Source organism: Larimichthys crocea, chromosome XIII (genome assembly GCF_000972845.2).
Source record: "Larimichthys crocea isolate SSNF chromosome XIII, L_crocea_2.0, whole genome shotgun sequence".
NCBI classification, from domain to species: Eukaryota; Metazoa; Chordata; class Actinopteri; family Sciaenidae; genus Larimichthys; species Larimichthys crocea.
The window spans coordinates 31519128-31547026 of record NC_040023.1 but is presented as its reverse complement, the minus strand read 5'-3'; the positions used below and the strand labels follow the sequence as shown (position 1 = coordinate 31547026).

The 27899-nt window shown below is 41.6% G+C and overlaps 1 protein-coding gene across 4 annotated transcripts; it reads right to left on the bottom strand.

Moving 5' to 3' along the window:
• Nucleotides 1-338: 338 nt before the first annotated feature.
• gramd1a (GRAM domain containing 1A) lies at nucleotides 339-26135 on the bottom strand. Of its 4 annotated transcripts, XM_019255964.2 has the most exons (21): nucleotides 25773-25907; nucleotides 23758-24851; nucleotides 17485-17725; nucleotides 15778-15798; nucleotides 15460-15544; nucleotides 15177-15280; nucleotides 14866-14961; nucleotides 14507-14587; nucleotides 13874-13992; nucleotides 12706-13015; nucleotides 11473-11626; nucleotides 10046-10192; nucleotides 8736-8857; nucleotides 7448-7590; nucleotides 6190-6293; nucleotides 5281-5511; nucleotides 5003-5087; nucleotides 4491-4502; nucleotides 3290-3397; nucleotides 2716-2836; nucleotides 339-2550 (listed from the first exon to the last, which is right to left on the bottom strand). In XM_019255964.2, the coding sequence occupies exons 2-21, from the start codon at nucleotides 24228-24230 to the stop codon at nucleotides 2449-2451; spliced, it is 2859 nt and encodes a 952-aa protein (XP_019111509.2). In that variant the 5' UTR covers nucleotides 24231-24851; nucleotides 25773-25907; the 3' UTR covers nucleotides 339-2448. The 4 variants fall into 4 exon arrangements, with proteins under 4 accessions (XP_019111509.2, XP_019111511.2, XP_019111510.2 ...); XM_019255966.2 differs by lacking the exon at nucleotides 23758-24851 and having other exon boundaries at nucleotides 25773-26135; XM_019255965.2 differs by lacking the exon at nucleotides 4491-4502.
• Nucleotides 26136-27899: the final 1764 nt, after the last annotated feature.

The following is a 27899-nucleotide window of genomic DNA, read 5'->3' as shown; positions in this document are numbered from 1 at the left end:
CAGGGTGTCTAATAATTCTTAAAGATTTCGATTGACTTAAACTTTACTGTAATACTGATGAGAAACTAGAGCGACATCATGAATTATTACAATTTCGATTCTTTTTTTAAGTAAGAATTCCTGCTCGTATGTGAATATTTGGTTTTGTTTGTCTTGTTTTATGGTATAAAACTGTTTATATATGAATAAAAACAAGCAATTAAAAAAAAAGGTGTCAACTTTGACTCAATTTTTTTTTGGACCAAATAATACATGCTCAAAAATAAACTGCTAAATCTGACCAGCATCTTTCCGAGGTGAAATCACACACAGACTCAAAGATGAGCGAAGGCTTGTTGCATGTTTTTAGAACTTTTTCATTTCTCTCCATGGCGTGGTGTACAATCACATCTTTACAGTACATTCTCATCCCCGTTCCTGATCCGGCTCTCTCTCTCTCTACCCCTAACCCCCTCCCTCTCCCTCCCGAAATAAATATTACACCTTTTTTTTTGTTATCCGCTGATTCGGCCATGCACAGCACGGCCCACATGCTTCGGTAGCCGCCATTTTTCAGTGAAACAGGGAGAGAGAGAGAGCGGGTGAAGGGGAAGAGCACATAGAGGAAAGAGAGGAAGAGTGGAGTGATGAGAAGAAGAAGAAAACAAAGGAGGGAGTAACAAGTGGCGAGACATTTTTTCTTTTTTTTTTTACATGATCAGGTCTGAGTGGACTGGCTGGAAAATAAACAACAAATAAAGACGACGACATAATAAAAGATAGAAAATGAGAAAAAAATAAAATAAAAAGAGAAAATAAGTGAGTCAAATTAATCTTACAAACACACAAAAAAATAAAACAATACTGCAAAACAGATTCCCTTTTTACTTCAGCTGGACCTACAAAAAAAAAAAAAATCTGGTTGGTCCTTTTCTTTTCTTTGTTTTGAAACGCCCGGCCCAGTTGGACAAACGTAGTAGCTGTTCTAATATTTTAGGGTTTCCACCTGATCGAGTCTAAGCTAAAATCCTAAACTGTTAAGGTCTGGCTCTGTGATACAAAGAGCGAGCGACTGAAACGTGAAATCTCCAAAAAGAAAAAGAAAAAACGCTAATATGAAAATGTAACGTCGAGGACTCCTCGTGAACACGCACGCACACATCCGTCAAGTCAGAATCGCTTGCTTGTTTTTTTTCCACTGCCTCTACACACATTCACGCACAATTGTGTCATCATCATTATTATTATTATTATTATATACTACTTTGTTTGAAACATTCAAAAAGTACTAGAACCACTATTGTCATTATTGCTGTGACAGTAATCCTTCTCGTGTTGCTCCTCTTGGTCCGCACCGCAACAGCAAAAATCAGAGCACAAAAAAATACCCACCGAATGACTTCTTAAGAGCAGGACAAGACTTCAGAATCAAAAGTCATTGGTTATAATAAATACTGTAACAGTCTGAGAAACGGTCAGACGCAGCTTGTTGTCCTCACACAAACAAACCAACACACACTTTTGAATTTGAGAAAAGATAAAAACCCCAGACAGGACTGGGGAGGAGTGGGATTTATCCGTAGATGTATAATTTACATCTAAAAATAAAAAGGGGGGAAAACTAAAGTGTCTGGTGTTGAAATGTTCCTTCTTTCCTTTCGCAGAGGGCCGATGGCCCTTTTGAGAGGGGGCTCAACTCGGACGTGGAACAAATCCCCTGACGGAAAGAGAGAGATTCAGAGAGAGGCGTCCTGCTCCTGTCAGCGCTCTCCCCCTCTCCTTCTGAGTCTTTGTTCGTCACATCCACACAGCAGGTGGTGTGTCCCCCTCCCTCCCCTCGTCTCCCCCTTAATTGTATCAGCAGGCGTTCAACTAGAGGCAAAAGGTATCTAACTGTTCCCAGGAATAGGAGGAAGAGTTTCCCAGAAATCACTGATCCCTTCTCATTGCACTTAACGAAACGTTGCAGAAGAGGAACTGAACTCTGTGATAGTCATTAAACGTGGAGGGGGGATCAGTTCTGAAAATGACAGAGGTCTGAAATAAAGTTATTCTGAAACGCAGTTGGCCGTTTTGAAATGTTTTTGTTGTTTTCTTGAGGAGTTGATGGTCTGAATCGGGCCCACCAGTGGGCCTGTTTCCATACAGTACATACAGATGACTTGCAGCTGTAGGTAAAATTATTGCTGTGGTCCTGATAGCTTCCAGTCTGAATGAGTTCACTCAAGTTGTTACTGGTTGAGGCTGAAGGCGAACGTCGCCATTTCAAGTCAGTCAGGCGAGGAAGAATTGTGGGTAATGTAGTCCCGCCCCCCCCTCTTTTACATGTCACAATCCTGGTGGTGGATTTTGGGGAAAATGAGGAAACTGTGTCCTGTCGACCAGCCCCTGTTTTTTTCTTCCAGGGTGTGTTCAGAGATGGGACACAGTCAAAGGGGGGCGGAGGTGTTGATCAGAAGAGGCTCAGGCTCAGGCCTCAGTCAGGGACTCTGTGAGGGTGTCATCGGGGGGATCCTGCTGCACCTCTGGGACCACGATGCCCCGGTGGAGCTTTTCTAAAGACTGCTTCATCTGGGGGGGGATACATACGACAGAGGTTGGGGTCACACATACTGGATTAAACAATGAGCCAGCACAAGCTGTTTTTGTGCGAGGCATTAGATTTGTTGCTGATGGCTACGTGCAGAAATGAGCGACAGGCATTTTTACATCACAGACTGAAATAAAACACACCACCTGGTCAAGAAGCGTGACAGAGGACTGCAGGATCTGTTGCCACTTGCTGAGCTGAGCTTGGTGAAACTGTCTCTGAAGCTGCAAGACCTGAGCCCACTCTCCGGCTGTCTGGGGCAAAGGACTGACGAGAGGAAAACAAGCATGGAGTCAGTAGACAAGTCATAGTCTGATATTTGGCCTCAACAAGACACAACGTGTAAACGCAACACTGACTTAGAACTTTTAAAGTTCATACGGCGAACTTGTTAAATGCTCCACCGCCTGTTACTCACTGATGAGTGTCAGTGGATGAGGAAAGAGAGAATCAACAATGGGCTGAAAGGGGTCAAAATGATCCACAGAGAGTTATAGTGGCACCTTTTATATACAAGTGATCATGTGATCTATTGTAAATTACAGATTTTTATCCGCTTAACCTCACGGCAGGCAAGAGAAAATGTGTTGCTATGCTATAACTCAAAACTCTGAGGGATATTCCAGACATCGAATCTCAGAGGAGCGACCTGAGACCGAACGCTTAATTAACACCGTAATACAGAGTCTAAAAATGGAAAAGCAGCGTGCGAGTGTTTACCTGTCAGCGACAGAATAGGAGTGCCATGTCTCCAGTGTATGGGCCGCTCTTTCCAGAGCGTACAGCTTGTAGAACAGCAGCATGTTGAGAGCCACCAGCACCACCAGACTGACGGGGACAGAGAGAAGAGGAGAAAGTTTAGAAACTGTGAAAACGCTTCAGTGAATCACTGAGAGAAATCAATAAAAGATACTGACGGCACAGACATGAGCAGACACAAGCGCTTCAGTGTTTGTCCGTCACAAGCCGAGCACTTATTCACAGCACAATGCAAGATTATTTCAGGAAAAATCCACCCTGACATAAATGTCTGTTACACAGAATGTTTTACTGATCATATATATTTTTTTGTGTGTAAATGTCGATGACATGATGTAATATTTCCAGACCAGCGATGATTTAAGAGCTTCTACCCTAGGACTATTTATTCTTTATTGCTGTTGTTATATAATACTATTATTATTACTTGTAATCAGTGATTTACTTTCATTATGAATGTATAGTGGGAGCTCGCAGAAATACATTTCACTATAACTGTTTCTTTCATGATTGTATGTCACAAACAAACTGAACTTTCTGGGCTCACTAACACTCGACAACTCTTATCATGCATGCCGACACAGATGCCGCTGATGGTATCTGTTGCGTGCACACGTTGCATGCTTGGCAAAAAAAAAAGGTGTGAGCTTGTTCGCTCTATCTTCCTGTTTCTGTCGTTCTGAGAAATGTAGGAGACGCTTGAAATGAACTGGTCGAGAGCAGACCGCAACAGTAACACGCCTGATAAACACTGATCTGATCATACGCAGCAGTGTAGAGGTGCTTTCACACCTAATCTGTTTTCATACAAACTCTGGTAAGTTTGCACAGTCTGGTGTGAAAGCTTGAAGAACTACAAAAAAGGCAACAATGTTCAAATGTTCTGGGCTAAATGAACCAAACTACAGCTGTGAAAGCGACTTTAAGGATCTTTTCGACATCATCTGTTGACTCCTCTCTACGTTTGTACAAACAAACATGAAATAAATCAAATCAAAACACACTCCAGAAAGAAATAGCCATGAAAATTTGCTTCATGCTTCAATTTGAGTGCATCTCAAAAGTACCAAAGGGTGGATTTTTCCTGCATCATTTACACGTTTTAAAAAAAAAAAAATCAACGCAGTCAGTGGTTATAAAATCAAAAGCCACTCATACGAACCTGATACAGATCCTACTCACAAGAAGTATTGCAGAAAGGAAGGGAAAAGAAGAGAAATAGCAAGAAAGGCATCGTGAGGCTGTTAGTATGCAGAAGATCGATATCCAACGGATCTGAATGACGGAGCATTCAGACGTGGATAGAACCAAGACAGCAGAAAGCCAATAAATAATAATAATCAGAAATATACAATCAAACTGATGATTTGATCAGGTAGGAACTCTTAAAATTCCTCTAGATTACACAATATGGGAAAGGAACAATGCATGCTTTTATGTGTTTCTTCTATATTTGTACATTCTTATACAACAATCTCTATTTAAAGAAGCTCGTCACCATTCTGAGTAACTCATTGTGTGTGAGATGACTAATGAATAAGGCCTAAGACTCATGTGATCGGTGTGCAGTAAGATACAAAACATGCTGGTCGTGATAAAATAACCTAAAATAGTTATTTTAGCTAAAATAGCCAGAAGGGAGGCTCTGAGCAGCGATCCAGCACAAACACTTACATGAAGCTGACGATGAGGAGGATGGTGGATATACTGTTTTGTCCTCCGCCACGCGAACGCTCTCCCAGCTTTATATACTGAGCACCTTAAAAAAAACACAAGATCAGGATTATTATTATTTCTCTTTCTAACTTTCCAAGACTGTAATGTCTTATAATGCAACTCCAAACAGAACCACTAGAGAGTGGCATTGCACTGAAGATGGATTGTTTCAGTGCATGACCTTGGTGGTAAGAACTGAAAAAAGACCCAATGCAAATGTATCCTGTCCGACTTACTGGCTTCTCTCCTGTCCCTGTCCTCTCCGACTCCTCTGTCCCCTCGGTCTCCGCCGCCCATGCCTCCTCCCTCCCTCTCTCTTTCCTTCTCGCCCTGCCGTCGAGAGCAGGTGCGTTTGCGGCGGCGCAGGGCCGGTGGGGTCTTGGCGGCGTCTGCACCCGCCGCCTCGCCTGTGGTTACGACGGAAACCTCAGACTGCAGCAGCGTCTCCAGCTTGCACACCTCGCTCTCTGCGTTGAGGCGAAAGTGAACAGATGAAGAATTTAAAAAAACGCACATAACATAAACATGTGTCAAAGATGGACGAATAGCCAATCAGAGTGCAAGCTGAGGGGGAAAAGTACCAATCAAACTGTGGCACTGAATGCTCGTGTCACATCCTTTGACAGAACATTTACTTATTGAAGTACAACAGCAAACACAAACACATGCAAATATTTGAGATGTTTTCTACGTCACTGCGAAGGCTATTCTCGGTGTACGTGCACTGGAAGTTTCAAGTACCCACATGAGTAAATTCCACTTCCACTTGAGTGAAATGCATACTGGACCACGGTTGGCTTCGAAACTAGTTGCAATTTCAAGATTCTGCTTGTGTGTACATGTTTTAAACTCTGATTAAAATCCACACCCAGGTGAATAAACACGAGCATCAGGAGACGCTGTGAAGTGGGAGGCTTTAAATGTCAAACTTAAGTCGACTTTATCCGGTTATTTCATGAAAATAACAGTCATCGTTCATTTATGTGTCTCACGCAAGCATTAATACATGGGACTAGGGATACACGATGCTTTCAGGCATGAGGTACTGTATGTTTTGTGTATTTACATCATGAAAGTGCACGTTTGGCTTTCATATCACAAGCTGTTTGGTTTCCAAAGGCTATATGTCTATGTGTAAGACCCACCCATGTGCCTGTAATACTCCTCGATGCCGCTCCAGGTGTTCTTTTCAATCAATGCTTTCACCAGGCTCCACGGCTGCTTCCTGTAGCAGATGTCTGAGGAAACTCTGGGCAAAGGAAAAGCAAACAAACCCTGTTTGAATACATATAGACAATCAAATGTGTGGATCAGGTTTCAGATCTTTTTTTAAACCAGGAAAAACAGCTTTCGCATTTCGTTTCTCTTTTATATATTACTTTAACATCACTCATTAATCTTCTCAGTTATTGATATCAGACATTTCCCAGGACTTTTAACCAGCGCCTGACGACAACAGAAACTAGTGTAGGCGGCTGACACAAGTTCGTGAAATTTCTACAAATTTCCTCTGAAAACTCATAAATAGATCCAAGTTTTTTAACATGAGCACTTCTGGTTGACTTTAATAGATCAACCAGTTAAATCATGTTTCTGTTTCCCAAAGAACACGCACATGACACTCTGATCATAGTGCACCTAAACGTTTAGAAGACGATGAACCTGTGTGAACGCTTTTAACAGACTCGACAGAATATACAAAAAGAAAAACACTTTCTTTATCTGTCCATAACTAATCATCTGTTCGATGATTGAAATGACAAACAATCGTAGAGTGAACGGTTTATCTTTTAAAAAAGGTCACTTGCAATTAATCTGAGAACAAAAAGTCATCAGAAATTTTGATTTTTTACTTTACTAGCATTATACATGAACTATCACTGTTGGCTCAAAAGTGTAGCATACTGTTTCCTTTAACTTGAACACAATAAATTTGGTGCACGTGGTCCAAGTCCATTCCTTAATGAGGCGTACAAGTCAAATACTAATAGATACTAGTAAGCAAAACGTTCCTGGAAATCAAGGAGCATCACCCTCTAACACTAACCAGCAATCTAACACCTCCTGACGCCGAACAGCATCTTTGTTTGGTGTTTGGACTTTTAAGTATCAGGACAGCAGCAAGGGACACTAGGTGAATCAAAGGAGAGAACGCTCTGATGGGATCGTTTCATACACCAGGGAGAGTTTCTGGTCCCCAGGTTGAGGGACATAACCTCTCATCTACGCTTTGCATCATCTGTTTTGCTACAAACTGACAGCACATGAGTAAACAAGAATATTACAGATCAAATGTGAAGCAGGGGCGAAACGTGGTGCAACTATATTGACAATTCACTTGTGGCTGTTTCTGATTTGACTGTGGTTTTTCCGCAGTCAAAAAGGGGCAAACTCCAAACCTACCTGAGCCGGCTCTTGTGTTTGTTGATTGAGGTGAGGCAGTATCTGTGGACGGTGTAGAAGTAGTCCTGGTAAGGGATGCCTGAGGTGATGACTTCAGAGTCCACTACGTAGCACTCGCCTCGGGCGCTGCTCTTATGCAACGTCTGGAAGCAGGAAGGGAAGTGGAGGTGGACGGTTAATGCTATGCAAACTTTTTGGTTTCCTCTGATACACGACTAGTTTGACTGATATTTAACTGCCGTACAGGCGCCTATATGCTTCTCCAGAACTGCTTAGATGTTCTGGTCCTCTAATAAACTGTACAATTTCTAGTCTAGATGTTCTGGTCCTCTAATAAACTGTACAATTTCTAGTCTACGTTATTATATCTGAAGCTTTTAGCAGGGATATCCAACATAGTGCTGAAATGGCTATATTTAGAGTCCCAGGGGAGAGCTCAGCAGTGACATAAAATTAAAAACGTGCTTTCTTTTTCAGCTCTCCTCGCCCGGAGAAGAATTCTGTTGGAGTGGAAATCAGCACATCCACCCAAATCCTCCTCCTGGATGAAAGACCTGATTTTATTCTTAAAGTTGGAAAAGATAAAAGTATTGCGTTAGAGGGTCAACCCAAAAATTGGGTCCTCTACTATTTTATTTTGAGAAACTTGACGTCCTCCCACAAGACTGAAAATTGAGCAGGCATAATTCCATATCCGCTTTCTCTCTTACTTATTTTTTGTATTTTATTATTTCTTTATTTTCATATGTGTATGTTACTATCGTTTTTTATTTATGTGTCATTATTTTAATTGTTAATTCTGTACCCTTTTCTGTATATCATTTGAGATGTGCCTTTCTCTTACGGAGTCTATTTTTAATATTTTATTCAATTTCCGCGTTGGCAGCATAGGGGACAGGTGGGAGGGAGAAAACAATTAAAATTGTATATGTTGAATATCTGTGATGAATGTTCATTTCCTCAAATAAAAACATGTTTAAAAAAAAAAAAAAAAGAACTACTTGGATGGTCAAAAAGCTTCGGAAACCCACTCTCCCTACATCGAGTAAGAACAAACAAGGGCAACACTATGTATATCTTCCAGGAGAGACAATCTGAAAGTGTCAATATCTCCTGGTGGCTGAACATATATGAACACTCTTTGATTTTCTTGCTATAGACTGCTCTGCACTGCACCGGAGCCTGAACTTTCCAGCACAGTCCCATTTGTTTGTCTTTAGCAAAGACTTGGTGCAAAAAGTGCTAAAAGTACGAAACTAAAAATGGCCGGCATTTGTCAAGGACTGACCTGCGTCTCCACCACAGGGGCAGTTTTGGGGCCGAGGGGGTTATTCAGAGCGATGGTGTAGCTAAGCACGCGGCTGGTATTCCCACTGCTGCTGTCCTGCTGCCATTCACCCACCGACAGGTCTGAGAGAGGGAAAGAAAAGAGACGGAGAACATGAGCGGATCATGAGAGAAGAGACAATAAAAAAAAAAAAAAAAAAGCCCCAAGAGATTTCGAGAGAAATGACAAGAGAGGTTGAGAATTTGTAGATGAAAAGGAAAGAGAGCACGACATTCAGACGGGTAGAAGGGAGAGAGAGGAAAAGAGGGTCAATCCACGCTCCTTCATAAAAAAAGAAAGAAAGAAAGGCTCCAATTAGAGCTACACAATGTTCCCAACAGGCTGGGCCTCCAAATAGAGTTGCCACTGGCCAAATCATCTCCATGGCTTCACCTCTGTCCTCATTTTAACTACTGCAACAAAAAAAAAGCATTTATGCCTTGAAAAGATCCTGAGTAAAAGATTTAGGGCGCTCTATTTACAGACTATGACAGAAAGTGAATCAAATATGCCATACTGTGACTGAACTGTGTTTTCATTAGCGTATAATCACCTGAAAATAATAATCGTTATGTTTGCGTGAGCCTTGTATATCTACAGGTCTTGCAACAGAGTCTGTTCTTACACAGTGTTAGTATCAAAGTCTATCAAATAAAAAAACTAGCTGCACAGTGACAAAGCAGAGCATGAAAAAAAATGTGGCAGAATAAAGAGGAACCAATGATGCAGTGTAAACAGCTAGTGTGACACCCTCATTAGTGGACTGCAGCATGTCTTTGAGGGGTAGGGGGGGTACATCACTGCATAGAGAGCAGCATAGCTGCTTCAAGAACTACACTACATCAGCAAAAACATGTTTAAGTAGAAATATTTTTCTTTCATTGTGGCGACAGCACCTACAAAACGATCGACATCCACAGCGAGAAAGAATGAAAGGGTTTGTCCACTGACAAGAGCCTCGATAGTCCAGTGAGAAGCAGCATAACAACAACAAACACACCGCTGTAACCGTCACTGTCTCAACAGGAAAAACTCGCTCGCTCTTATGCAACAAGTTGATGCAAGTTCTGTGTTGGTTGGTGAAAAGCGTTCCAGGCGATGTAAAGACATCAAGAACACGCAGGGATCTCTCAAACATGGGTTCAGTGTTCCAATAAAAAGAGAAAAAGAGAAAAATCTTGTACGTTTGCATCCCCACTGTGTGTACAAGCAGTTACAAAGTTGTGACCGTTGTATTTGTGTGCGTAGGTGTGTGTGTGTGTTTTCCCTACCAGTAAAGTGTCGCTGGGAGAAGAGGTGCTGGATGAAGTTAGTGTCAGCGGAGAAGAGGAGGTCGTGCAGCTTGTCTACACTCATACGGACCGCGGTGTTGATGTGTAGCCTCCCGCTCAGGTCGGCGCAGAACGACTCCACTTCACCTGTCGGGACAGAAAACAGGAAAGGTTTTGTAGACTTGATATTCTGAGTTGTGTGTTTAACACTCATCCTTCTTTTAGTTAAGTCACGAATCATGTGCATGTTCAGATTAGAAAGCTGCATCAGAACGCTATGCAAAAGTTTTGCCAGTGTATGTAAATGTTGAGATACTTAGACAGGTTTGTTCAGGTAAATTTGCATTTTTAATAATCACACTTACTCATGACGTGATTTTATTGTCAAATCAATTCAGTGGAAACACAAACTGCTGCTCTATGCCTTTGCTAATCATATCATAATATCAGCTTGGAGTCAGTTTTTAGGTTAATCACCACGCTGCCAAAACGACATACATAAAGTTCCAAAAGGAATTACGTGATTTAGTTCAGGGCAGTAAATCATTTCATGTTAGTGCTGACGTGGAAAGAAGAAGAGGTGGAAGCACCGAAGCAGAAAGAAAACGTCACAGAGATCAGGAGGAAGGGAAAGTAAGAGAACTACGTTCATAAAGGCAAAGTCAGCTCACAGTCGAAGCCAACAACCTTAAATAAAGGAGCAGAGTAAACTGAGAAGAGACCACAAGTATAGACGAGACTTTATCAAAATAAGTTTTATGGTGCACGTAGTACTTAATTTGACATTGAATCTGCAACCCCTTCGTCCTTAAAGTAGACCTTGATGTTACCTGATGGGACCTTGGCTGCAAGCATCAGCACGCATGTGTTTTTAGTTTATTTGATTTGAAAGTACACCCTGTTAAAAAAAGGTTTTCTGTTTTCAGAGTTTCACATATTCTGTTCTTGTATCTCCTTCTATCTTATGGGAGACGTGTAAGGCTTATTCTGTGGTCTGATTATATCTTATGAAAAAAAGCACAAAGCAAAAGTGTCAAGCAGAGCAACGGAAACTAGAGCTACAGATATCTGAGTGTGAGAGATATAACCAGAACCCTACCCATACTAATCTTTAAACAACTCTGACCACATGAGCAACACTTAACTCATCGCTCACTCAGAAGGCAGAGTTCAAGATTCGCAAAGGCAAAAACTATATGAACAAACCCAGCAAGTAAAAACTATATTGCTGAAATGGATTTTTGACCTTTTACCCATGAAATATCGGGCGTACTGGTCCAGAGCGTGTGGGGTAAATGTAAAAAATGGTGTATATGTGAATAAGATGTGACACATAATTAATAATAAAGAAAAAAAGGGTTCTCTGATCTAACATAATTGACACTTTCTCATCATTACTGGGTGTATTCACTCGAAACAACACTCACTTTCTTCTTGGGTATCAGAGGAGTTGCTGGGGTCTGTGGGCAATTCCTCATCGTTGGTGATATCCAATGAGGAGAGATTTCCCAGACTGGAGGTTGGCGGGGGCATCATGTGATTGGCTGACTCGGACAGACTGTCTCCACCTTCTTCCAGATTCTGATGCAGTGAGGGGGGAAAAAGAAGCACACCAGAGAGACAGTTAGTGAGAGATTTGTAGAGGGAATCACCCCATTGTCATATGACTTGAGAGGAAAGAGGCCTCAGCTGAGCTGAGCTGAGCTGAGCTGACCTCGTGTTGAAGTGGCCTGAGCAGACATACCGCTGTAGCCGTGCAAGTAATTTGAAAGTGACACACAGCGCCTTATTCACTTTAGCTTGGGCTTGGATCTGTCCGTATCAAAATCAAGACAGCACAGCAGCTGTTTTACAGGAGAATTGATTGGGCACAGAACCAATCAGAACAACCACACAGTGTTCCACAGCCTGTATTTCTTGTCTGGTATGTTTGTCAGTTTTTTTTTATATTTCACTTCGTTTTAATCTGAATGAACTGATTTGAACTGTGTTTTTAAAATGTTCAGCAAACACATAGATTCTTTCCATATTTACAAAGCAGAACATGTTTGTAAAGCGCCGTCCTGCTCTTTTTTATTTTTTATTTATCATCAATAAGCTGCTTTGTCCTGTTCAGTTTTTCAACTATTACAGGTATAGACATAAAAACAAATGTTACAGGTTATGTGTTAAGGCTTGACTTAAGTTTTTCAAGAGCCGGTGAATAGTTCATGAAGGAGGACAACTCCAGCAACTTCAAAAAAAAAGTATAATAAAATGAAACTGCTGTGCACTTCTAATGCCAGCAAATCAAATAAAACATGAATCACAACTGGCTGGATACCACGATTTACTTGCTAACGCACCCACCAGATCGCTGCACAAAAATGTCAAAACATGTCTTTGTCAAAAAATGTTTTCGGTCAAAACATAAAACAAAAAAAAAAGATGTGTTGTTTTTATTCAGCCCCTCTCTGCCATGTGTTATAAATATTAGGCTCTCTCACTTCTTCTTCTGTGCTGAAACTGATTATTAAAGCTACATAGGAAATATGCAAAATGCTGACAGCAGCATATTCCTCAAATATATATATATATATATATATATATGATTATTTCATAACACTACACTGAAAAACGGCTATTGCAATGTTGTACGTGCAGATGTAAAGAACACTCACGAAGGAGGCAGCAGCAGAAGCCGGGGCAGAGGCGGAGGCGTTGGTGGGAGTGGTCGACGGCAGCGAGCCATGGGAGCTAGGCGGGCTGGGTTCGAGGGGGTCAGAGCTGAGCCTGCGTCCAGACGAGGAAGGCACCTCCATGGGCAGACAGGAGGCAGAGGAAAGAGGAGAGGAGCCCCCGAGGTTGGTAGCCGATGGAGGGCTGGCTAGACCGCAGGGAACCAGGGGCGGGGGAGAGCTTCCAGTGGAGGGGACCGACACTGAGCTCAGGTCTAGTAGATCTGAGACCGACACTGACTCGTCTCCTGGCCTGGGGGAATGGAGGGAGAGGAAGTGAGAGTGAGTGAGACAGACGCATGCAGAGAAAGTCACACTGCGAGAGAATAACGCAGAGAAACAAGAGACAAGTGTTTGTTAGAGAACTTCGAGGACAGGGGTTGGAAATCTTTCACAGACTAGGTATTTCTGCTCGCTGGCATTTAAAACACTAGTTCATAGAAGTTATATAAATAAAATAAATTATAGGGTGCAAAAAAAAAACAACAACAACAACATACAAACAACCCCTGTCTCCCTATGGGCACTGAACCACTTGTTCAGTCAAAGAAAGAGCAAACTAACTCGTCAGACTACATGTATGCCAGTTAGTCATGTGGCATTTGGATATTTGCACCTTCATGCAACACAAGAACCTGATGAGGATAGTTTTTCTAACACGTTTTAACACGTCACCAAAAATAAAAACAACTTTTGGCTTCTGTCTCTTTTAAGTAACTGATACTTAAATGTCAACGACAGCAAGCGAAGGAAGAGACAGCGCAATTAATGCTGAATAGCAGCTCTTTTTGAATTTGACAGTTAAAAGTATGATTAAGTAACAGGACTGCAGAGGAAATAAAGTTCCCTTATTATGATCAATGTCTCGGCTACCATCCTTCATCAGCAGAGCAGTGACAACTCACACAATTCCCATATTTGCTTGACATTCCCATCCCTAAAGCATGCATTGTAAATTAGAAATTCTCAATTAAAACACTGCCCTCGCGTGAACTACTCGCTTCTTCGGCGCGTTAACACGCCTGTACACATACACACCAACAACGTAAGATTCTCAAATAACATGCGAAGCAAAAACATGCAGCGTATATTTGCGTGCTCGAACACTCACAGTAGGCCGTTCATGTGTTCGGCAGTGGGAGAGACATAGTCGTCGTCTTCACTAGTGAGGCCCAGTTCAGTGCCGTAACACTGGTGTACGATGTGCCAGAGCTCTTTGGGGGAGAGCGACTGCAAAATAAAAAACACAAAAAACTCTCGTTCAGGCGACAAATTCAAATGAATGATTTGCTGATATTTACAAGCACTGCATTCGCTTATAGTTTAGTCATATATGTTGGACAGATGGTGCAGATTGTATGGCTAATGTGTGTACACTGAGTTTAACCACAATAATCGCACTAGATAATTGTTCTTGGCAAGCAGCTTAGGTTTTTGTTTGACATCCTCCTGCAAGAAAAACAGTAAGCCAGTTCCAGACACTGATATAGAGTCAACATCTTCTAAAGTTTCCACTGCACATTTTATCTCGCCGTCTGCTGTGTTTCTGCACCAGCGCTGTCCAAATAAATGTCTGTATTCAAACCCGGCAAATAACAGGGATTTAAAATGTTCTTCCAAGCCTGTGTTTGTGGCAATCTCCTGTTTCTCTTGACACTGTGCTCTATTCTAAGACGTTAACTACTAGCCATGTCACAAAAGGGAGCAGCACAAACCGCCGGGAGGGTGGGCACGGAGGCTGTACCTTGTCCAACAGTGCGTTCTGCCACAGACGGAAAATCATCATGAAGCTGCGATCCCTTGCTCCGAAAGATGTGAAGAAGTGCTGAGAGGGTGAATATCCGTGTGACAGGAAAGAGGGAGGAAGGAACAAAGAAGGGAGAGAGACGAAAAATGTGACAATGGATTTGACGAATGGTTTTCCCACTGTCGGGATTGTTTGCTTTGCTGTGGTCAGTGGGGATGAAGTTGAGTCAGCTCATTTCATACTGCTTCACTTGCAAAAGAGGATCGTTTGAAGCAAAACAGTATCAATAGCTACTTTTTATGCATCTTTTAAGCTGTCTTAACTAGGGCCTGATATTATTTGTGCTCGAGTCTGACCTTCTCATTGTCAGTGCTGATCTGGATAGCATTGGGGATGAGCTTGGCAGTCTTCTCCTTGGTCATAGAGGTCACGTCTTTCAGCAGGATAGTGATCTGAATAGGGAAATAGGGAGATTTACCGTGCGCATGCTTCAGTGTGCGATACCCTTATCTCGCTAATGCCCCTGAGCGTATCTATATTGATCTGCAAACAGGTGCATTAAAACGGACTTCTTATCTGATGTCAGGTGCGACATTAACCAGTTTACAACAGGGATATGTTTGACCACGCGCGTGCAAATGTGTACGCAGCGTGTGCATGGACTTACAGTGGTTTCCCATCGGAAGATGTTACTGTAGAAACAAAGCCAATTCTCTGACAAATAAAGGCGGCCCTGAAGAAGTATGTCCTTCTGGAGAGCACAAGAGTAGTCTGAGGAACGAAACAGGAAAAAGAAAAGAGGTCACTTGACGGAGAGACAGCAGCTTGTGTCAGGACTCATTTAAACAATTCAAGAGGTTGACTTTGAAGTGAGTATTCACTCTTCTGGGCTGTGTGGTCAACGGACACAGTTCATCATCATGTCATCAAGTGTTTCACACTTCACCCACCCACTATGAGTCGCTCTGTGTCAGGGAGTTTCTTAAAGAGTTTACGAAAATCCTCATTCCGCTGTTTGTATGTAGGACTGAGGACCTGAAGAAGAGAAAGGAGAACATGTTATTATACCCCACAACTAACCTGCACAACAGTCAGTCCGTTTAGTTAAGCAAATGAGAAAAACAGTGTTTATCTAAAGCCTACAGACGAAAATTCTTCACCACCAGTCATTAGCACTTTGTCAGCTAGTTCCACCCACATGGAGGGTGCTAAACAAATAGACATGAGCAAAGTCAAGTACCCTGGAGGGGCTGTTGATGTATACTTACGTTGTACCAGCTCTGCATTTTCTGTAAAGAAGAGAAAAAAAGAATAATAATACTAAACAATACTCAAATTTCTCTGTTCACAATAAAAATGTTCAGTTTGTGTATCTACATAATCCATTCTGCTGCCAGTCCAGTCCCTGGGCTTAGCCCATTTTCATCTAATCTTGAGGTTTTCAAGGTGTCAAAACCATCAGCAAAAAAAAAAAAAAAAAGGTATGTCACCGACCAGCTGCAGCATGCAGTAATTTTTTACAATAACAAGCGCAAGATCATAAGATGTGAAACGGGAACACAGAGTTACAGGCACGGGGAAATTTACCGAGCAAATGTTGCAAACAAACATTTACATGTGGATGTTCTCTGACCCAGAAAGATTTTTTTGAGGTATTCAAGCTGCAAGTTTATTTATAAACAATTTATTCCAGAAGTCTCACTGAAAAAACGCAGCTGAAAGTTCAAGATTGGTCGAAATGTCTGCCAGAATGCTCACCGGTTCATTAGCTTCATCAAACATTACAAAGTCATCATGTAAATGAGTCTTTGATGATGACACATTGGCGGTATCTAGTATTTCACTACTAATACTACTACTACTACCATCACAGTTACAATGACCCTTAAAGCAATTATAATCGGTATTTGTGCCATTAATGTTCCCAGATTCAGAGTAAAATACTAGTTTGTTAAATATGGACAGCTGTACACGTTGATTTCTTATGATTACAAGTTGACAACTTTGCCAACAGCCTAACTTCAGTCAAGTGTAACAACAGTAGAAGTAGCAGCCAGCTTATATTACTTTACTAGTCCAACAGTAAGAGGTCATTTAGCCTTTTAATTCCCAAATCTCTCACCAACAACTAAAACTCTGCCTCAGATTTACTCTTGTCTGGCAGTCCATAGAGGTCCATTAACATTTCTACCATGCCCAGCTCCGGTTCTGGCACAACACCAGCTTCGCTCCCAATCAGCATGTTTGCTTGTGCCTCGAGTCTAAAAAAAACAAACATCTTCTTCTCTGTGGTACAAATTCACAGTCCAAGCAGCCCAGCTGACAACAGGAAACACTATTTGCATAAAATATGAACCAGTTTAACCTAAAAAACTGGTGTGTTACTTTAGTGGCATGAAGGTTTACGTACTTCTCGCGGGTGTTTGTGCAGGAAGTTACAAAGTGCAAAAAGAGTTGTACGAGGCGCAGAGTGGGAAAGACAGAGACACCATTCACCTGATTACGAGTCAGTGTGAAAATGATTTTAAACCTTTATGGTAGAAAAGTTATGCAATGTTTTCTTTAAAAGGAATAAAAGGAACAAAAGTTTAATTATACTTTAATAAAATATTATAGCCTATATAGATTTAAAATCACCAATACAAGAGAATTTATTTATTTATTTATTTTAAAAACTTGAAATAAATACAATCAAATTCAATAGCGTACATAAGTAAATGTACATGGTATGATCATCAATTTTCATACCATGATATACTGTCAAATAGCTGCAGTCCTCATCAACAACATGTTTGATTTAGTCACGTTATTCCTCACTGGGATCACATGAAAGAGATTTGAGTCTCTCACTCACACACTCACACATAAAACTTCGACTCTTAAGCTTCACCTCTCAGGTCTGCACATCTACAGAGAGCTCTGCGGCAGCACCATCTACAACATATCGCCCTGATCAGTGTGATTTTCTGAGTTACCTTGGCATTGCGACTGAAGTGGCGAGACGCGAGTGGGTAGGCAGATGTGAGGGAGGAGGCAGACGGTATGGAGGGCAGGGGGCTATCTGAACCTCCTCCTCCGCCTCCACCACCACCGCCGCCGCCACTGCCACTCTTCTCTCCTCCTCCCTCGCTCTCACTGGCCCTGCCACCCCCAAGAACCCTGCGCCGCAGGGAGGGGGAGCTGCCGGGGGTGCTGCGTGGAGAGTTACTGGCCGTACTGGAGACAAAAAAAAACAAAAACAAAGATTTAGTTCAGGGGAAACTCAATTCATATCACTAGATTTTTCTCTGGAATAACTTTGTCATTCTATGATAAAAGTCTGCAGATGTTTCCTATTTGATAAGGAGCTTGTTCTCCCGAACTGCCTGCTGAAGACTAAAGAAAGGCCATGTGAGGCTGCTTTCAGTGTTTGTATCTGTTTCTGTAGTGTTTGTGCTGCAATTACAGATCTTTAAATTAGATTTCCTTTTCGTGGGAACTTGAGTAAACACAGACATGCATTTACTTAAGAACTCATAGATAAAGGCTGCACAGTTGTCAGAGAATTAGCAGTTTCACAGAAATGTGATCGATAACATCTATGACAGCTGACCGCTCTAAATAAACAAATTCAACACTTACAATGCCATTAATCATATTTTACATTTCATATACGCTTAATTAAACGTTTCTGACGTGGTTAAGGCTCTACTGTTTGCGTCATGGAAGTCTTAATGCTGGAGAAATATTTACATCTAATGTTCAGGTCAGTGACCCGTTTAAAATCGGTATATTTACGCCCACAGTTTCCATGGTTGCACTTCAATCATCTATAAGTGAACCTGCGACATTCAGCACTCAGTCCACTCCAAAAACACACTGCCATTTACAATTGTCCGTTCCATTATCTTGAGCATACACCGTAAATCAGACGTGCGGTAGCTGTGCCAGCTTTAAATCAGTCAACTCCACACTTAAAGTCAGCCTCCACCTTGATGAACACTCTGCTCACGCACTCGAGAGGACGTTGCAGCGACTGCTTCCGAGCTACGGTGATTTCATTAATGGAATGAAACCGAGAATCAGTCAGCTCACTCCTTGCTGTTGTCTTTTCTCATGAAGACATCCGTTAACCACTGCTGCTCTGCAACTTTCCCAACCTGAGTTGTCATGTTTTGTGCCGTCTCCTCTCCTACTTTAGTTTCCTTTAATTCTCTTGCTCTGATTTTTTTTTTCTCTTTCCTCCCCAACTGGAGTCTAAACTGGCGTGCGTAGGTCAGAGTAAGCAAAAGAAAAAAAGAAGAAGAAAGGTTTAATTACTCTGCTCCCTTCTCCTGGAAGAACAAATCTGTCACGGTGAATTCATGCACGCTCCATGCCTCTACTTTGTTTTGGACACTCGTGTTTTTATGCATTTCTAGCCTAATAGTGTAAATAATCTGTCATACTGTCCTCTGCAGATTTCAATGCAATCTGCAAACTTGGGATGTCGTAACAGTGAGAAAGGCTGAAGAGGGAAAAAAAAGGGGGATGATGATCTCCAAGGCAACACCAGTGATGGGTGGTGGGTGGTGGTGGTGGTGTCCATCCACTTACCACAAGCTTGTTTTATAGGAGAAATAATAATGAGAGCAGCACAATGACAAGCAGCATTAAGGCTATATTTAGATTAAAAAGCACCTACATGCTCTAAATAGGCATGTTGTGCAGTGAGGACAGTTGTAAATCTGTGTCAGGCATGCGTTTTTACAAACCTCCAGCTATCTCTCGGGTGTAGTTAGCCTTAAAAATGTCCTCTCTCTGTCTCTGTCTGTCTCTGTCTCTCTGTCTCTGTGCCGGCTCATATTCAGACACTCGGGTCAGCTAACGGGTAGGTTAGCACGCCGGCTAACCAAAACAATCAAACAAAGCAGGCTGGTTCACGACACTGTGAGTTTAAAATAAAAATTAAAATGCAAGAAGGAGATTAAAAAACATTGCAAGCAGCGCATTGTATAAGGATGGAGGTCTGCTGTGGATGAATATAAACACACGGCTCAGCTGGTCGGTTATCGGCTCATACGACACCTTTTTATTTCATTTTATTTATTTATTTTTACACCTGTCCCACACATATTATTATATTATCAGCAGGATTTGAGAGCTGTGACTCATTTGAACCGCTTACATGAGCCAACCAGAGACTAGATTACTGCATAGCATACGCTATTTATCACACACACACACACACACTTACTCGAACATGTCATGAGGCGTTTGCGATCCGACAAATATCCACAAAACTAAAATAAAACAACAAAAAAATAATAATAAACGCGTCAATGTTGCAAACCCGGACACAACGCTACAGGGGTGCTAATGTCCGCTCCTCTGCCTTGTTTTCTTCGGCTTCAGCCTCGGGTTAGAAATGCACCCATCGTCCTCCGTCCCATCCGCGGTCGGATGTTTTAATTCCCCATCGCGCCCCCCGGCTGGAAGCTTCACATCCAGGGTCCCCCTGTGCCCCGCTGTGCCGCTAGCAGGACCCGGTAACGGGCTGCAGTCTCTCTGCGTCCATCAGTAATCCACCCCCCCCTTCCCTTTTTTTTTGCAAGGCAGGGAGAGGAGGTGGAGGAGGGAGGAGGGAGGAGGAGGAGGGAGGAGGCGGTCCCATGTTTAGTAGAGGCTGCTCCTTCTGTTATTATTTATTTATTTATTTATTAAGTGAGGTGGTGCTGAGGGGGCACCTCTAAAAGGATGATGAAGCAGAGATCAAACTGACTGAAGGGGGTTTTATCCTCAATATATAACATTCAAGTCAAGTCAATTTTATTTATATAGCACATTTAAAAAACTACAAAAGTTGACCCAAAGTGCTTCACAGTCAGAGCGGATCGCAAGGATAAAAACAATAGTGTTATAAGAAACAACAAAACAAGATAAAAATGAATAATAAAGTAGACAAAATTAGACTGAGCATCATAAAAGTAAGATTTTAAACTGGATTTGAAATTGTCAATAGTGGGGCAGGACTTTATGTGATGGGCTATTCCAGAGCTTAAGGGGGGCAGAAGGTCGCCTTTAGTTTTTAGGCGCCAATGAGAGGAGCCGATGTGATGATGACTATCAGACAGGGGCGCCACCAATGAAAAGATATCACACTGGGTCCCACCGTCACACACACACAGGCAACGCCGTCCATGTGCAGTTTCTGTAACCACACCTCCACCTGTGAAGGCTTCAACTCTCTTATACTCCGATACTAACTGTACAATATCCACTGACACTGAGCTGTGATAATATAACTGTGTAGACATGCAGGAAACATGTTTGTTTCATTATAAATTAGTTAATGTTAATAAAAAAATAAACTAATGTTCTAATATTTTCTGAATCCTCCTAACTGAATGCCCCCCTTTTTTTTCATCCACCTGTCAAATACTGATCAAATCAAAATCGATCGCTCAATGCTTCTGAATTACCTCTTGTTCATTTGTGGGGGATACAATCGTAAAGACAGGTTGTAAAGGATTGATTGACCAACTTTATGAGTAAACCATAAGTGGGTCAATCAGCTGTTTTTTGATAATTGATCATTTTTAAGCCAAAAAATTCAATAGTTCGGACTTCTCAGATGTTTTTTTAAGCCCTATTTGTCACATAAAAATACATTGAACGTCACTTAGATTGTTGATCAGACCAAACAAGTTATTTGAAGACGTCACCTAGGCACTTTTGACAATTTACCAACATATTATAGACCAACGATTAGTCGTGACAATCATCAGATAATCAGTAATCAAAATTAACCATTAGCCGAAGAGCTAAAACATGGCCAGCTTTGTAAACACAGAGACCGTGGTTGCCTGTAGAGAATCCACCTGGCCAAAGGCCAGAGCCAGCACAATCCCTTAACCCTCAATCTCTCTCTGTCCATCCCCCTGGATTACAGTTCACATCATAATCCACACTGGGTTGAGCCAGACCCACATCTCCTCCGTTCTGCCTCCCTCTGTGTAATCTGCTTTTCTGGAGGTTCATCAATGGCCTGTAATAATGTCAAGAGTTTCATGAGTCGGGTTGAGAAAGAGGCAAGAAAATAACGCTAGATGAACAGCAGCGAAGATCTACAGGACAGGACAAGATGTGAACATGCTACTTCTCCTTCATGTCTACTGAACATCTCTTGTTTGAACGGAGTAAGAGAAAAGGAGGGCAGAGCAAGTGAACTTCTGTGAGAGCCGAGATGGATGACTTTGGGCTAATTAGAAGATTGTAGTGTGGTAAGAAACGGACCAGGTCAAGGAAAAAGTACTGAAAATGTTCACGTCCTTTTCATAAACTTGAAAACACCTCAGATACAATTGAAACACACTTTTAGTGGGCGTTCATTGACAGTGTTGCCCCACAGGATTACGCAGTATTTTGTGTTGCAACAGCAAGCCGGAGTGCACTCATTATGTCAATGCCAAAAACATTTTGAACATCCAGGTCGAAAAAGATCAATATTATAACATGAGATAAACCAGCATTTTCCAACAGTATGATTGTGAGTGCAAAGTAGGTCTGACACAGCTTTACTTAAAAAAAAAAGGTCCTGTGTGTAATAAGTATTTCTTTACAGGAACTGAATACAATATTCATTGATATGGTTCCATTAGTGTATAATAACTTGAATATAAGAATTGTTTAATATATATTGATTGGACCTTTAAATAAAAAAAGTAAGTTTCTGTAATATTTTAAAGAATTATTCCAATGTTACTAAATAAAAGGCACTAGAAGGACTTTCCAATATAATCTTTGAGCTGAAATGAGCTAAAATAATACACTATTAAACATTTGTGACTATTTCACCAACAGTTTTTAATAAACTAAATCGAGCCAGTGATTCCGTTTAGATGTTTATTTTCATCTGCAGCAAACTTTCCACTATTAAACGAAAAAAAAAAAAACATTTGCCACAAGGTTGCAGAGGGAAGTAGCACCTCAACAACTGTTCGACTAATCAACTGTGTTTGTGGAGGAAGTCACGCCGTACCAACACTTCAAGGTCGACTAGACAGTTCTTCAGTGCAGTGACAAATCCATTTGTTGTTGTTGTTGTTGTTGTTGTGTGAATAGGGTCATTTATTTCTTTTATGGCTCATCTAAATTATGATTTACATAATTGTAGACATTTGTCTTATTCTGAAAGGGTATACATAGTGTTGTTTATCTTACATAGTTTAAATCTTTCACCTGCTTTGTAAGCTATATATAAAAATATGTCATTGTCAAACCGATCTGAGTAAGTCTCACTGATATCCAACAATATATAAATATATATATATTTAGGTCAATAAAATGAGGAAGACAAGGACACAGCTGTTTATATGGAGCACAGGCAAGAATCACCCTCTGCTTGCCCTCTGTAGCCCACTGCAGCGTCGCCCAGGACCTCCTCTGATTGGACTCACATGACATCATCAGACTAAGAGCAATCTCTCATTGGCTAAAGGTGATGTCATGCTTCGGAGGAAGGATAAATGGTGCATGAACCCCGCCTCTAGCCTCCTTGTGACTGACCGGCTCTGTTGTTCCTTGCTGCCACAACAACAGCGGTCTCGCTTTATTTATTTATTTATTTATTTATTTACAGTTTATACAACTTCCCTGTTTTGCTGCCATCCTTCCTTAAAAAGCATCTCTTGCTTCATCACTGAAACTCTTACTATCCGAGTGCTGGCCTACTCTGTTTTTAATCTGACGTCACAGAGTCCAATGAATGAACTTAATCAGTGTAATCTGTCCTCACTAGGTTTAGCCATTACCTAATTAACTCCACCCTTTTCCAAAATAGTTGACCTCATGAGTCATTTGTTAAAAGTCGACTAAGCGTAAATCTGTCAGATGCAAACAAGGCTTTTTTTTACTCCCCGCCAACGTGCACAAATGAGAGGCTACTCACTCCAGTCAGTCACTGCAGGTAAATCTGATCTCATATAAGGCCTGAATGCAAATTAGCTGAGGTTTAACAGACCTATAAAAGAGTGGAATACCCATGAGACAGTCAAACATAGTGCTGACGCTGTGGACGCTCTGTTCTAAGCCATTGAACCGTATTTGCTGCTGCTGCTGTAAGATAAGAGAGCCCGTTCGTAAACTGCCAAGTGGAAAAAAACCTCTAAAGTTTGGGCCTCTGCATGAGGGAATAAATAAATGCAGCACACTAGCACTTCATCGTATGTTTTTTTTTTTTTTTTTTTAAATCTCTGACTGCTTATTTGGGATGAATCCAGCTCACTAACCTGCAGCTCTCCCAGTCATAGTCTTTGCTGAGCAGGCTCTTGAGGGACCAACGGGAGCGTCGGCTGGGAGAGGGACTGCGAGACCAGGAGCGAGACGGTGGCAGAAGGTGGGCCTGCGAAGGGCTGTCCTGACCTTGCTCTCCCCCTCCCTCCATCTGACTGGCCACAGAGGGGGAGGGCGAGGGACTCCGATGTCGAACTCCGCCCTTCTCCGCAGTCTCCTCCGTTGCAATTTGCGTTTTCTTACCCCATTGCCGCTTGGGGGTGCAGCCTTGCTCTTCCTCGTTTCGTTTCTTGGTTCGGGTCCTGCAGCGGTGGAATCTACCGTGGCGGGTGGAGCGTGACGGTCTGGGGCTGGGTGAGCGAGACCAGGACTCTGTATCTGATGATGGCGGCAGGACAGTCAGTGTTGGGACAGGGACGGGCTGAGTCGGTGTGATGCCATCTGGTCCAACAGGAGAGGACATAGTCATCTTCAGAGTGTCCCAGGGCTTAGCTTTCTCTTTCAGTCAAATAAACGGCACCAACAAGGACTTGTTGCATCGTTCGAGTTGCATGACTGACTGAGATGTTTGAGTCAGTGTTTGGTCTATACATCCAAGTACCACCTCATCCCGTGTTGCTAAGAATCAGGTTGTTAAGCAACACTAATCGTTATTAACGACGATTCTGTATTCTCTGGATATCCTGTGAACTTAAGGAAGTGTTGACCGCAGAACAGTTCACAAGTTCAGCCGTGCTCCTCCTTCACAGTCTAAAAAAAAAAGATGCTGCAGTGACTGATGAAGCTCAGAGTTTCATCTCCTGTTATTCAGGCAATCCATTTCCAAGTAGTCCAGTTTGCACGTCGGCGGTGTGACTGTGAATAAAGTCTTTATCTCGTTCCTTTCCTGTGTTTCGCTTACAGGCCTCACCCCTTCCTCTTCTGCAACTCTTACTTACTGTCCGGTGTCACTTTTTCTCTCTCTTCTTCAGTACTCCACCACCACCACCGCTCTAGCTCCCATTGGCAGACTTCAGACTTGCATTTGCATTATCGGAGGGGCACATCTTATCGAGAAGACAAAAAGAGATCTGTGCCTGGAAGTAGCTACCTGAGGAGTGAAGAGAGCAGAAACCTTGCATTCAAAAAAAAAAAAGGGCCTACATCTGATCTGACGACCACTTTTTAAAATATATATATAAATCGTTAAACCTTGCCACTAAAACAAATAATGTTGGGTTATAACTATTTCTGTCTGGTCTTTTTGTTACTGTGGGGCACTGCCACTTCTGGGAACATGAGGTATCATATGACATTAATGATCATTTGCAATGGGATACTAGAGGGCCGATCAATTGGATTATGGTGGGGTAGTTTATGTGATTGTTTTTTGCAGGCGGACTAAAAATAAAGAAGACTTGCACCCTTCAAGTAACTCAGAGATTGCCAAAACTGTGTGAACAAAAGGACTGACGCTGGGTTTAATCGGTGCAAGGCTTGACTCCAAACCTTGACTTACAAAATTTAAAAAAACAACTGTAGCAGAAACACAACTTCCTTCCTACAGAGTCTATAGGTTATCAAGGTCAGAACATACAGCAGATGTGTCCTCCAACAGTAAAGCGTGTGTGTGTGTGTGTGTTTAACTCCACTGTTTGCCTTCAAAGCAGCCACTTCAAAAAGGCAAAAGGTCCAAGAGCGTCTGACAGTATTTACTGTGATGTGTTTGAACAAGAACAATCTCACCCACAGACATTGTTTGTCCAGAGTAATCCAACCATAATCCATCCTCACTTTGTTTTGTTTTTTTGGACCACACCAAACCATCATGCATTGTACAACATTATTATATCAACAACAACAACAACAACCATTTCAGATGCAGGGCACACACACACCAGAGCTGAAACAACCTGTTGACACAAACAATGCAAGAAAGAAACTAGGGAGTCGTTTATTATTATTATTATTAATAATATAGCAAAGAATGCAGCTAGTGAAGCAAGGCTAAGTTTTTAAAATGAACTCCTACCTCCCATTGGACGAGTTTCCACCGTTTCTGTTATCTTGCTCGGCCTCGAAAACGAGCCGAGCCACGGTGCGGGGAGTTATGTTAAAATCCACTTTCTCGCAGGAACACATCAACATTCTCGGTCGCGTAAGAAAAGCATCTGCCGGCTGCAGCTAACAGTCAGCCATTAAAAAAGGCCAGACTTAACCAACAGTATCTCCCTCCTCTTCCTCCTCTTCTTCCTCAGCCTGCCTCGACCTCTCTGAAGGCCGACAGCTCTTCACACACACACAAAGATGCCAATCTCGCTTAGCAGGCTTTAATTTTTAAGCCGACGTCCTCCATTTTTAACTTTAACTAAAAAAAAAAAAAAAGCAAAACCCCACCCCCCCCCCCGGTGTAAACAAACTTAATTTAAAGTTAACTTAACATAAGTTAGCGCACTAACTTTAAAGTAACACAAACAAAACGGTTTGTTGTCGGAAAGTGAGAAGGAACGAAGTCAGTTAGTCCCGGCGACTAACTTAGTACGTGGTAGGAAGGGGTGTGTGTGTATAAGAGAGGTTTCATTCAGAGAAATATCACCTCTTGCTACGTATTTTTTTAACAACATATACATCTTTACTTTCTAAATGATATTCCTCTAAAAACAATTAAAAAACGCGTTTATTAATATGCAATCGCTACAAGCGAAAACAAGCGAACACCCCTGCTTCAAACTTTGTGGTACAGTCCGGGAACATAACTGTTTCAGAGGATGTGGCGAGAGCAGGAAAAAAAAACTGATTTATTATTTATCAACTATTATTTTTTAATTAACTTAAACAAGCAAAATATCTTGTATGCATGAACTACACCTCTTGTGATATTTAGTTTTTTTTTCTACCCAAGAGAAACAAGACAAATGTCAACAATAGACAGTGTTTTTTTGTTTGTTTTTGTAGCATGAACTACCACAAGTTTTAGTACACCGTAAGCAACAAGTTAAATCCACAGATTTGGCATTATTTGAGTTAACTGAAGGGAGTTTGTGATATGACCAGAAGAATACTGGACAGAAACATTGCGACCCCTTGTGTCTAACGAGGTTGCATGCAGGTATTTTGTAACTTGACAACTTGTGCTTCATTGTAAAAATAAATAAATAAAAAATCCACTAAATTGCCATAAAACTGTATGTGAGGTTCAGGAGTCCTTATTCAGCAGAAATGATATTAAAATAATGCATGAGGCATGGTGTCAAATAGGCATATTCATCTCACCCTTTGCCTCCTGCAGCAGCAGCAGCATCATCGCTGGATATGGTCTCATGAACTATTATAGGTAGGATGCAGCCTGTGAGAGATTGGGTGTCTTCTCCTCTGGGACACACACTGTGAACAGGTCCAATGACAGGTCACCTTGTATGAAGCTGGAAAACAAAAGAATATGAATTTACAAGACGCTTTCAGTTAGGATGATGCATAAATGTAAAGATGCACATAGGTTTAGCCAGCTGTCTTTTTCATTAACAGTTCAACTAATTAATCAGTTATTAAAATAGTGGCAGATTTACTCAACTAATCGTTAAATTGACTTATTTAAGATCTCGTGGACGTATAAGAACCCAACGGTTTTAGTGTACTGTAGGAATTACTACTTCAACTTTATCTACTGCCCACACCCCATCATATGTACACACTTTGCATGTCTGATTTCCATAATACTGATAACTCAGTATTATGGACTTTAAAAAATACTTTTGATAACGCTGACTTTGTTTCTAGCTTGGCTGTAGATTTATTTCCTATTTAGCTTCTGAAAAATTTAGTGTGTAGATGTCTGTCCTAATGTGTAATTTTAAAGGATTATACAGTATTCAACAACATACAGTCCAATCCTACAACATACAACATATATCCTGAAAATCTAAATCTTGCTGCAATGAATTTTCCTTTACCTGTCTGTCAGCTTTCATCTTCAACCAGCAGTTGTATCCTGTATCTTTTCAAATCGATGGCACAGCATCACAATGACTTTGCAATTTCAAATTCTCCATAGGTTTTACTAGACATCCTCGGTCCTCTCACTCCTCGTGACTGCCTCCTGCAAATCAACACTTTGCCGGCTCCACTTCAAAACAGAGAACTGAGTTCTGTGTTACATATA